Raw genomic sequence first — 12807 nt, 5'->3', positions numbered from 1 at the left:
TCTACGCGCTTTTTGAATACCTCCAGGGATGGTGACTCAACCACTTCCCTGGGCAGCCTATTCCAATGTCTGACAACCCTCTCAGTAAAGAAATTTTTGCTCATATCCAATCTAAACCTCCCCTGGTGCAACTTGAGGCCATTTCCTCTTGTCCTATCTCCAGCCACCTGACAGAAGAGTCGAGCACCCACCTCACTACAACCCCCTTTCAGGTAGTTGTAGAGAGCGATAAGGTCTCCTCTCAGCCTCCTCTTCTCCAGACTAAACAGCCCCAGCTCCCTCAGCCGCTCCTCATAAGACTTGTGCTCCAGGCCCCTCACCAACTTGGTTGCACTCCTCTGGACACGCTCCAGCAACTCAATGTCTTTCCTGTAGTGAGGGGCCCAAAAATGAACACAGGACTCGAGGTGCGGCCTCACCAGAGCTGAGTAGAGGGGAACAATCACCTCCCTGCTCCTGCTGGCCACACTATTTCTGATACAGGCCAGGATGCCATTGGCCTTCTTGGCCACCTGGGCACACTGCTGGCTCATATTCAGCTGGCTGTCGACCAACACCCCCAGGTCATTTTCTGCCAGGCAGCTTTCCAGCCACTCTTCCCCAAGCCTGTAGCGCTGCATGGGGTTGCTGTGACCCAAGTGCAGGACCCGGCACTTGGCCTTGTTGAACTTCATACAACTGGCCTCAGCCCATCGATCCAGCCTGTCCAGATCCCTCTGTAGAGCCTTCCTACCCTCAAGCAGATCAACCCTCCCTCTCAACTTGGTGTCATCTGCAAACTTACTGAGGGTGCACTCAATCCCCTCATCCAAATCACTGATAAAGATATTAAACAGAACGGGGCCCAACACCGAGCCCTGGGGAACACCACTTGTGACCTGACGCCAACTGGATTTCACCCCATTCACCACAACCCTCTGGGCTTGTCCATCCAGCCAGTTTTTCACCCATCGAAGAGTACACTTGTCCAAGCCATGAGACGCCAGCTTCTCAAGGAGTATGCCATGAGAGACAGTGTCAAAGGCCTTGCTGAAGTCAAGGAAGATAACATCCACAGCCTTTCCCTCATCCACTAGGCGAGTCACCTGGTCATAGAAGGAGATCAGGTTGGTCAAGCAGGACCTGCCTTTCATAAACCCATGCTGACTGGGCCTGATCCCCTGCTTGTCCTGGAGTTGCCATGTGAGTGCTCTCAAGACAAACCGTTCCATAATCTTCCCCAGTACCGAGGTCAGGCTGACAGGCCTGTAGTTCCCCGGATCCTCCCTCCAACCCTTCTTGTAAATGGGCATCACATTGGCAAGCTTCCAGTTCTCTGGGACCTCCCCTGTTGACCAGGATTGCTGATAGATGATGGAGGGTGGCTTGGCAAGCACCTCCGCCAGTTCCCTCAGTACTCTTGGATGGATCCCATCTGGTCCCATAGATTTGTGAGTGTCCAGATGGTGTAGTAGGTCACTAACCATTTCCTCCTGGATTAAGGGGGGTATGTTCTGCTCTTCGTCCTTGCCTTCCAGCTCAGGGGGCAGAGTACCCTGAGGATAACTGGTCTCACTATTAAAGACTGAGGCAAAGAAGGCATTAAGTACCTCAGCCTTTTCCTCATCTCTGGTGGCAATGTTCCATTCTGTATCCATTAAAGGATAGATATTCTTCTTGGGATTCTTTTTACCGTTACCGTATTTGTAAAAACATTTTTTGTTGTCTCTTACGACAGCAGCCAGATTTAGTTCTAGCTGAGCTTTCGCCTTTCTAATTTCCTCTCTCTATGACCTAACAAGATCGCTGTACTCCTCCCAAGTTGCCCGCCCTTTCTTCCAGAGATGAGAAACTCTCCTTTTTTTCTTGACTCCTAGCAAAAGCTCCCTGTTCAGCCAGGCTGGTCGTTTTCCTCGGCGGTTCGACTTGCCGCACATGGGAATAGCCTGGTCCTGAGCCATTAAGATTTCTTTTTTAAAGAATGTCCATCCTTCCTGGACCCCTTTGCCCTTCAGGACCATCTCCCAGGGGACTCTCTCAACCAGTGCCTCGAAGAGGCCAAAGTTTGCCCTCTGGAAGTCCATAGCGGTGGTTTTGCTAACCCCCTTCCTTGCCTTACCAAGAATTGAGAATTCTATCATTTCATGGTCGCTAAGCCCAAGACGGCCTCTGACCATCACACCTCCCACCAGTCCTTCCCCGTTTGTAAACAGTAGATCTAGCAAGGCTCCTCCCCTGGTTGGCTCACCCACCAGCTGTGTCAGGAAGTTATCTTCCACACACTCCAGGAACCTCCTAGATTGTTTACTCTCTGCTGTGGCGTATTTCCAGCAGACGTCTGGAAAGTTGAAGTCCCCCAGGAGAACAAGGGCACACGATTCTGAGACTACTGCCAGCCGCTTGTAGAATGATTCATGCGTCTCTTCAACCTGGTTGGGTGGTCTGTAACAGACTGCCAGCACAATATCTGCCTTCTTGGCCTTCCCTCTCATCCTCACCCGTAAGCACTCCACCTTGTCATCACAATTGTGTAGCTCTGTACAGTGGTAGGCAAAAATTTATATATAAAAATACTCCATTTAAGCCCAAGAAAAAAACTTTTATTGTGAGTGTAGTTGAACACTAGAACAGGTTGCACAGAGAGGCTGTGCAGTGTTGGTTGTTGGATATTAAAACCGGGTGTGTTCCTGAGCAGCCTGCTCTAGCTGACCTTGCTTTGAGCAGGGCTTTGGACTAGATGATCTTCAGAGGTACCTTTCAGGTTCAACTATTCTGTGATTCTGTAAAGCATAAAGCTTTTAAATTAGTGCAAATACATCTGCTTTTCATCATGTATTCTTGGTAGCACGATGAAGAATAGGAAATGGGTACCCTTTTCAGTTCAGTAACCCTTTTGATTGAAGGGGTTAGGTAAAGGCAATAAAGGCAATGTTCAAGGGACTACTATTTTTGGCGTTTAGGTATCCCACGTTTTTGTAGTGTACAAAGTATTACTTGTAGCATGTCAGCGTAAGCTTCATCCTAACGTTGCACAGGCCAGGTGTACTGGTGACATATTACGATCATCTCCAACTGCCACAGGAAGTTGCAGTTACAACAATTTGTATTAGAAGTGACAGAGCAGCTGGTTGGGGGAGAACGAGAGTAGGAGGAAGCCAGCATCATGTTACTTGGAATGAAAATACTAGCAAACCTCTGTGTTTCTGGCTTTGGCTTCTTAAGATCTCTTAAAAGGCAGAGAAGATCATTCTGAATTAGGCAAAAGAAAATAATGATTAAGTTCAGAGTAGCACAAGAATAAAATCAAACATGGGCCATCTGTCAGTGTTACAGATAAAAATTTAATTTTTAAAATTTTTTTTAATTGCCATTTAATTACCCTTTCAAGCCACTTTTGCAGTTTTTAATTTATGGGTAGCAGTGCAGTATTGTCTTGCAGCAAACTGTACATACAATCAGTTTTTGAAAATCTTGAGCTATGGACAAGTGGTTTATCATGGAACTGTCCCTCCTTAATAAGATTTAAGTATGAGTGTTCAGACGTACTATGCAAATATGCCCCAGTAGTCTTACATATCAATGTGAATAAAACAATAAAAATAATGCAAATGAAATCCTGACCTTGGATCCTTATCTGGAATGCTGGATTTCTCAAAGACATGGGCATTGTGCTGTCTAGCCTGTTTGTTGCAAGCTGCCAAATTCTTGAGATTTGTAAGAAATAAATTCCCTACCTGAATGGATCAGATAGCAGTGAAACAGCACAGCTATGCACAGAAGTTCAGGTAGGATGTAGTTTACTGTGTTGAGGGCATGAGGTCTAAGTGATTGTGTCCTCTAAGCTTGTTGATTTACTTCAAGATGCTTTTACTTTGTTTAAAAAAAAAAAAAGGAAAAAAGAAAATTCTCGATTACTAATTGCTTCAGCAAACTTCATGGTTCATTTGATAGGACATGGTTCCTCTGCTGTTGCTTGGAAAGAGAGTGAATCAGACTGGGGCTCCTTTGAAGCCTTTGAAGTTCTTCTCATGGACTGATGCTGCCTTTTGGCATTTCTTGTAATTTTAATATTTAGTATATCAATTCATCCAGTTCTGGAAAACAGTTTAAAAAAGAATGTGTTTTTCTTGCTAGTTTGGATGCTACTGTGTAGGGGGTACTGGGACACTGAAGTGATGTCTGTCCATTAAATTCTTCATGGCACCCAGAGGGACATGCAGGGTGCTACAGCCTGAGATTCCAGTCACGCCCTGACTACACTTTGAATTCTGTCAAAACAGCACATAAAGTGAATTGTGTGTGTTTTAATATTTAAAACAATTATCCAAGAAATACGTCAATAAATCAAAATTTAAATCTAGCAAATTAGTAGAGCATAGTACTTATTGCCTTGTGTTTCTAATACTTGTACAATAATCTCAGGTGGTTTTGGGGGCCTTTAACTACTATTGTAATAGAGCTGTAATACGTTTCTGATGCCCAACCGTAACATTTTTCCATAATGGTATAAGTTAATTCATATAATATTTTTGTAATGTTCCATTATTAAAAAGAAACACCCTTGAAAGTGATATCAAAACAGCAAAAATAGCAGTGGACAACAGCAATTGATAAAAGAGCAGGGAAAAAGTTCAGACTGACTGAACTTGTTCTCCCTCAGCTGTCCAGTGTGTGTGCGCAGAGTGACCAAGTCTTAGGAGAATTGAATAAAATCCGAGAGAGATGACGGTATTTTAGAAGAAGGTCAAAGTGAAGGTACTGAAATCGAATCAAAATCAAAGAAGTCATTTGCTCTTTCTGTACTTCATTTCTCTTCTTGTAAAGTAGAATAACTCTTCTATGCTGTATCTAACTTTTCTAGTTTGGGTGTAAGCAGGGAATATCTTTTGCTGGAAGTGTTCACACTGCCTAAAATAACAGAGAATGAGGTCAGCTGAAGACTTTAATCATCATTATATTACTACTGAATGATCTTTGAAGCCTCTTACCTTAATTAGATGCCCATTTCTTTGAACATAGAGCAATACCATCCTGCGTACAGTCCATGACGAACTTGAAAAATTGTTTTGAGTCTAAGTGGGCTGAACCATGTTGACAGCTGATAGATGAGAGTTAGATCATCTGGCATTTGTTTGGTTGTTCATTCTTAGTTATTGTAGGACTTGATACATGTGCAAAAGGTGTGTTCTTTCTGCCTCATATCTATCATTTATTAATTTCTAGACCACGATAACCAAAGATATACTAGTAAAGTATGTGGGTGGCTTTATAGCTTATCCAACAGGCAGAATGAGATTTCTACTCTGTGGCATGTAGTGACTCATGTAGATCTTCAGATCTGCAACTCTCAGATTCACAGAAAAGATACTTCTTGTTTAACCTGCTATTTTCCATCTGTCAGTACAGAGAAAAAAAGAGGCTCTGTCATTTTTTTTTGTCACTGCTTGCTAGACAGCAATAGATTAATGAGCTCTGTCAAATTTGAAGCCTTTTCCTAAAGGTTCTAGTTATCTTTGTGAAATGATTAATAATTTAATGTGACCAAACAAGTGTTTTATACCACACCTCATTCTTGGTAGCAGTTGAATGTATTGTGCTAGCACCTTCCACTGCTAAAATTAATTGAAAGATGTAATCTGGACAGGAAACTTTACCCCAAAACTTAGCATTTGGAAAAATAAGCAAATGAAAATTTACTTCCATAATGAAGTGTTGGGCAGCTTAAAAAGTATATCTCTTAGCTCTTACATGTCTTACAGTTAATAGTTTTTATTTCAGTTTGCCAAGGGGAAAAGTATGACTTTATGACATTGCTTAATTTACTGTCTCATCTTTCTTTTCACCTTTGGAAATGTTTTTTCTTTCTTATGGGGATTCTTTAAATGCTTAGGAGATCGATGCTCCTAACAGATTGATACTCCTAACTATATTCTATCTCAGGTTAACAAGAAATCATTGTGTTTTTTTTTTTTTTTTTAAATTCCACATGAATTATTAATACAATAATTTTCTCTGACAGCTGCCTGTACCAGAACAAGGGTGTGATTATATTATGCTTGAATATAACCCTATGAGCTTAATTTTCTATTGTTACTAGTGTTTACTGGTTTAAGCCTCGTGGTAGGAGTTTTGGAATGTGTTAGAAATTAGGTTACAAACAACAGAAGTCCAAGGATCTTTTCTGGTACTTAAAATATTCCTGTATTTATGTGGCTGATGATAGGCAGAAATAGACTATGTAAAAGAAACACGAGAAGAATAAGAGTCTTTCCTTTTGGGAAGGATGGAGGGAAAATGCAACACAAAATTAAGTTATTCTGTTATGCAGTGCTTCCAGTTTTCTTGGTGAAAGTCTGGGATTAATTGAAACTTCAATCTTAGACTGGTCTTAGTGGATGTTGTATAGTGAATTTATGTTGGTCAGCTGAGTTGCATTCATTGACTGCGTGTATGTGATAAGCTAATGGCAAATGCAAGGTAATACAAATTACCTTAGGCCACAGTGAAATGCAGCTACGTTGAGTTGATTCACTTCCTGTTAGTGGCTAAGATTAAGTCAGGACACCTCAGATGGATAGCAACACAGTCTGTTCTTGCTTCCACATAATTCAGATATCAGAATAGCATAACAACATTCAGAAAAGCTGGGAGAAGAAAAAAAATTGAATCAGTGATGTTTCCTTCTGACTAATTTGCCATATTTTCTTTCTAGGGAAAATAACATGACATACAGTTGGGAAATTGAGCCAATTACTGTGCATTTAATGAAATATTTGAATATTTGAAGTTGCATCACTTCTGTATAAATTTTGGCTGATGGGTATTGTGTAAAAGAATTAAAGCCTGAAATCAATGTTAGACCACTTAATAGTGAAATTCTATTTTGTGTTTAGAGCAACAGTATAATGTTAGTTTCATATGTTGGTAATTGAGTGGTTTCTTTTTTTGTTAAATACTTTTATTTTTCTTTCAGTGTTTTGTATCCTACTTGCGTTCAGTTTACTTGATGAAGAATAAGGAAGTATTTGATGTTTTCAGATTGCCTCTAGCAGAATATGCCCTGTAAGTATGATCAACTTGGAAAGTGAAAATTGTATAGTGAGAAGTTTTGGAGTGTATGATAGCTTTAAATAGCTGTTTTGACTATGTTAACACACAGAATTGGACAGTCTTGTAATGTATTTACAGGTTCATATTTATGTTGTGCTTTTGCATGTTTTCAAAGACATTCTAAATAAAAATTATGTGCAAAACCAACATATCTCTACAGAGAGAAAAAACTCTTACAACAGAAGGTACATTTGCTATATACAATAGAAGACAAAACTTGTGAAGTAAAAGGATAGAGAACAGTAGGGTTGGTTGTTTTTTTTTTTTTGTTTTTTTTTTTCAGATTTACCCTTCAGCCTCATAGCTAAATGGCAACCTGTAAAGTGTATTATTTAAAACGAAATTGGAGTATCTAAAGATGATATATTACAGTCTCATTTTGAGTGTGATTGGGACATTGCTCCTTGGACATAAATTACTTTTCAGAAGATTCAGTGTGCTTGGTAAAGATGAAGCATCTGCAGTGGACTGAATAGCATCTATTTTACTATGTCTATTTTTGTACATATATGTGAACCATTCCACATTTTTTATGGGAGGGAAATTAATTTTGACAGGTTGATTTTACAGATGACAACCATCTGAGATTGTTTTAAGAAGTGAAGTTTTCGAATAATCTCGTGGGACATAGGTAGACAGAAGGGAGCAGGAAGGTGCTCAAAGATGCATGGTAAATTAATTTTATGTCTCTGGAATTTCATACAGAGAAGACTTAAGTCTTCAAACTTGTCAGCACGTGGCATAATGAACTAAAATGTGACAAATTACTAGACTGTAGAACACCTGGTCTTCCTGTGCTGTGCTGCAATTAACATGATTGTGTTTTTTAAGGTACATAAGCCTATTATAAAAGATGCTTTAATACTTTATGGACTGAGAAATTTTTAAAAAGGAGAACTAGCAAAAACTTGAAAAATTTCACTACATGCATTGCCTGCCCCTTCACCTGTGTGATTTGTCATCCTCTTTAAAACCTTATTTTAGGTCTTACTATGCTGAATGTAAGGGGTAGTGGCAGAAGATTAGGACTAAGAGGGATGACCACATAAACTTAACCAGTGTGTTAAGAACCCAACTGACAGATGGTGATAATGCTGAATTTTTGGAATCCTAGTGCCTCTTTCTGGATATCAGTATGGTGTGCCATCTAGTATCTGATATCGGTGTGGACAGAGTAGTCTACAGTTCTGTTCTTCTCAGGCCTCTGTGCCAGGATTTGGTCCTTCATCAAACTCAATTCTAATCCCATCTTTGCAAAGTTACTAATAAGTCATTCTTGTATTAAAATGGAAGAAACCAGACAGTTGTTTGGAAAGAGTAGGAGAGGTTTAGTCAAGACTGTGAAATATATGGAAGTGTAATCAAAAAGTCAGAAGATAATAAATCTGGGACATAACTTGGAGATTCTGCTCTAAATGAAGAGTTTGTTGGCACTCTTCTTCCCCACTCTCCTGACTGCTAGTCTACCTAAATACACCCTGCAGTGCCTTGGCTTTCAATTCAGTGCACATCCACTGATACAGTGGATCAGTCAGCTTAATTTATTTGAAAGGCCCTCAAAGTCTGGTATGTTTGAATTCTGCATTCAGAAGCAACCTTGGTTTACGTTCTGTGTAAAAAATCATGGCAGAGGATCCTTTCTTCCCTTTACCTTCTGTGTGTATTCTCTGAAAAGTATTTCAGCCTTCCTGTGGAGATTTACTGCTAGCTTGATAGGTGTTACTCCACTAAAAATCCTGCAGAGAAAACAGGCTGCTTAATGCCCCTGTCAGGTTTGCATTTCAGTCTGTCAGGCTGTTGCCCACTTTCTCCATTGCTCTTTTGCCTGGCAGGTCTGTGCACTGATATTCTCTTAAGCTCTGTTGATTGAGTCTGTAGAAAAGCAGTAGTCTTTTTTGTATATTATATAAAATGATTTATACGTTATTTAAAATTATTGTATATCTAGAAAACAATATATATAAAAACCAAAAAGTGAGTGTGCATGTCGATACACATATACACATATGTATTCTAGAGATTGATCACCTTTAAGCTATGGTACATTAGTTTTCTTTCCAGTATCCTCTCATTACGAATTGCTATCAAGAATAGTTTGCTGGAGGAAGACTTGCACAGGCCTTGTGTTAACATAGGCAGCCTTTAAGTTTGGTGAAGGAGAACCTCGATGCTTGCATAAAAGAGAAATTTGTGTTTTCATTGCAAAGGACAGCTTTGAAAATGTAAGAAAACATAAACAAACAACAGGGTGGAAAGGAATAACTAGTTAGTCTGGCCTCCTGGATAGGAGACAAGGTAATGAAGAGGCAGGGGTTCGAAATACTTTACTTCTCAGGCACTTAATTTTGTTAAATGCTAACATGTGTGTATCAGTCTCCAGCGGCAGATCTTAACAGGCAAGTGTCCTGAACGGACAGATTAGTCACAGCTCTAAGGGGCTGCCAAGGAAGGCAATTTCCTCTGTGAATTTTGTCATGTCTTCCAGGAGGAATGCAGCATATTTTTCTCTTTTTATCCCTGTATTGGTACATAGAGAATAAATAAAGCAGGTTAAAGCCAAGTTATTTGGGAAATGTCTGATACACACGACGTAGTACCCAGCTGATTTTGCAAGTATGGCTTACAGATCAGTGTTACAAAGCAGTAGGTAGCTGCAGATGCTGTCAGGTCTGAACTGGGTGATGCCAGGATACATGATCCATCTGTCCACATCTGTCTGCCATCTCACTGATCAGGGAAAGCACCCACTGCACTCTCACCCCAGTCCCCCTGGCTGTGGATGTAGGCATGACCCTTACTGCATGGTTAGGGCAAAGGGTTTCGTTGTTGCCTTGCTCCGACTACCATGAGCAAGTGCAGGTCCTCCAGGCAGCACCCATCACAGGCTTTGCACATCTTGTCATTCCTTTGCTGGTTCTTGGCCCTCCTTCTCACTGCCCTTGGACTTCCTTTTCTACACCCCAGTCTCCTTCCAACTAAAAAGCCTGCTGCTAATTACTTTTTCTGGTTGTTTCCAGTCTTCATACACCTGTAACCAGACTTAGCGTTTCTGATGCTGTTACCTAGTTAATCTCAGCCTCATATGGTATTACTCATACGGACCTCAATATTCCCTCCAATGATCTGCAGAGTTTGGGCATTTCTCATGCAACTCCCCCTCAACCACCTGGAGATCCAGTCATCCCTTTCTGAGCTTTCTGTAACTACTTCTGTAAGCTTCTGAGCTTTCTGATCCTGCTATACAGATCTCTGAACAAGCTACAGTCTCCTCTCTCAAAGTCCGGGATCATTATTCTCTTAGGCATCATCCTCATTTCTTCTAGGATCTTGAACTACCTTTTCTCATTTTGCAGCCAAGCCTGCTATTGACCTTAACTCACCTTAGAAGTAAATGTACTTGCCCATGCATGAGTAGCAGTTCCAGTAGAGTGCCTCTCAGAGTTGGCTAATCCAGCTAACTTGGAGAAACGATCTTTAACGCACTTGAGAAATCTTTGATGTTTGTGCTCTGCTGTGTTGCCCTTTGAGCAGGTGTCAGGGTGGCTCAGGTACCAAGAGCACCAGGGCCTGCAACTGCAATATGGAGGCTTCTTTTACTTTTGTAAAGAAGGCTACATGTCGGTCTTTGAAGTGATTGGATTCCAACAATGACATCTTCTTTGTTGGCCTTTGATCGTGACCCATAAACTCTTGGTTAGCTTGGCCCCCATTATTATTAGTGGAGTACCATGCATTTGAGCTGCTTAATGTAGAGGGCTAAAGCTGGCTAGTAAAATAAATAACACGGCAAAAGCAATTTCTCTGTTTGTTTTGGTTATTAATCAGACCATCTGGAAAGCCTGTTAATTCAGACTTGCATCACTTCAGTTGATTTGATTTCTCCTGTTTTCAAATGGTTGCTCATCCTGTCTTCTGAAAACATTTTAAATGTTAAATGTAGATGTAGCATATATTGCAAGGAAAGTAATACACATTTCTTCTCTTGAAATAGCTTCTGGGAGCATTTAACCTTTTTCCAGCTATTTTAAATCTTTGTCTGAACTTGTTCTGCAGTAAAAGAAATCACTGTGCTGTGTTTTTATGTGTTCAAATCATTCTGAAGAAGTTCACTAATGGAATATGTCTTATATTTAGTAAATGTACTAACAGTATTAGAATGAAGCACTAACTTGTGTAAAATTCTTCTGCAGCAGTTCTGCAGAAGTGACCTCAGATTCTTTACAACTGGCTCATATTTCAAAAAGGACTGGAAATCTTCTAGGTGCAGATTAGGAACTCTTGTGACACTTAAAAATTGTACTGGTCTTAAATTTCCTGCTTAATTTGTTTTGTCCAAGGACAGATTTTGCTCTGAGTGTCTAAGCTTTTGTCTTTTTAAAGAGTTGAGAGATGCCCAGCTTTTCACCCAGTCCAAATAGAGGCATAGTGAAGTTACTATGTTAAATGTAACAAGATCTTTGTATAAGCATAATTAACAAACCTCAGAAAAGGCAGTATTTTGTCTGATACACCATTCATTTGAATTAATTTTAAAAAATGTTTACAAATGTTTGATTTTTCCATATTCAATAGCAAACAAAAGTGGTATTCTTCTTAAAGCCATACAATGTTCTTTGAGTTTTACTCTTTCAACTTATGCCCTGAAAATCTTTGTCAGCTTGCTTTGAATTGAAGGAGGTACCTGAGCATTGTAGGTGTTGTTCATTTACTTCTATGCATTCCCCGATCATTGTTAGGGAATGATGATGTCTTGCCAGCTCAGTTTCTGTTGATGAATAGAACTGCCAGCTGTACTTTCATTTATAATAGCGAAATAATCCACTGGTTTCAGTATTACTTTTAGAAGCTGATTTAAAATGTCTTTCTATAAGAGCTTGCTCTGAAGAAGTCATTGCATTTCACATCAAAATATGAAACGGGATTTTTTTTTTTTTTTTTTGATATGTCAGCTGAATTTGTCTTGCCATTTAAAGGCTACCATAGTCTGAGGACTACATTGTGCTGTTAGCATGTTTTTGGTGTTCTGTGTTAGAATTTGTGAAATCTCACTAAATAACTTAACTGCTTTTTGTCTGTCTTTATGAGAAAACATTGCACATTTCTTATTCCAGAAGAATGCATGAAATGCTAGCGCTAAAATCAAAGAATAGCTGTAACTTCAGTCGGAGTAGGATTGTGGTCTGAGCGGCTGTCATGGTTTAAGCCCAGCTGGCAACAAAGCACATGAGGCCACTTGCTCACTCATCCCCCACGGTGGGATGGGGAGGAGAAAATATAACGAAAAGCTCGCGGGTTGAGGCAAGGACAGGGAGGGATCACTCACCAATTATGGTCATGGGCAAAAGACAGACTCAATTGGGGGGGGAGGGGGGGGGAGTAATTTGTTACCAATCAAATCAAACCAGGCTAATGTGAAATAAAACCAAACCTTAAAAACACCTTTCCCCCACGCCTCCCTCCTTCGCAGGCTCAACTGGACGGGGAATGGGGGTTGTGGTCAGTTCATCACACATTGTCTCTGCTGCTCCTTCCTCCTCAGGGGGAGGACTCCTCACACTCATCCTCTGCTCCAGCGTGGGGTCCCTCCCATGGGAGATAGTACTTCACGAACTTCTCCAGCGTGGGTCCTTCCCACGGGGTGCAGTCCTTCAGGCACAGACTGCTCCAGCGCGGGCTTTCCCATGGAGTCCTGGCCATCTTGGGGGGCATCCATCCCCC

The 12807-nt window shown here is 40.7% G+C and overlaps 1 protein-coding gene across 1 annotated transcript in view; it reads left to right on the top strand.

Moving 5' to 3' along the window:
* Positions 1-12807, top strand: part of DDX10 (DEAD-box helicase 10) — a 200710-nt gene that overhangs the window by 36254 nt on the left and 151649 nt on the right. The window contains exon 12 of the mRNA XM_030042889.2: positions 6953-7041. Within this exon, the coding sequence (XP_029898749.1) occupies positions 6953-7041 (89 nt within the window). The remainder of the gene's footprint in view (positions 1-6952; positions 7042-12807) is intronic.

Source organism: Aquila chrysaetos, chromosome 19 (genome assembly GCF_900496995.4).
Source record: "Aquila chrysaetos chrysaetos chromosome 19, bAquChr1.4, whole genome shotgun sequence".
In the NCBI taxonomy this organism is placed as follows: Eukaryota; Metazoa; Chordata; class Aves; order Accipitriformes; family Accipitridae; genus Aquila; species Aquila chrysaetos.
The sequence above is the reverse complement of the archived record's forward strand: the minus strand, read 5'-3'. Positions and strand labels throughout refer to the sequence as shown.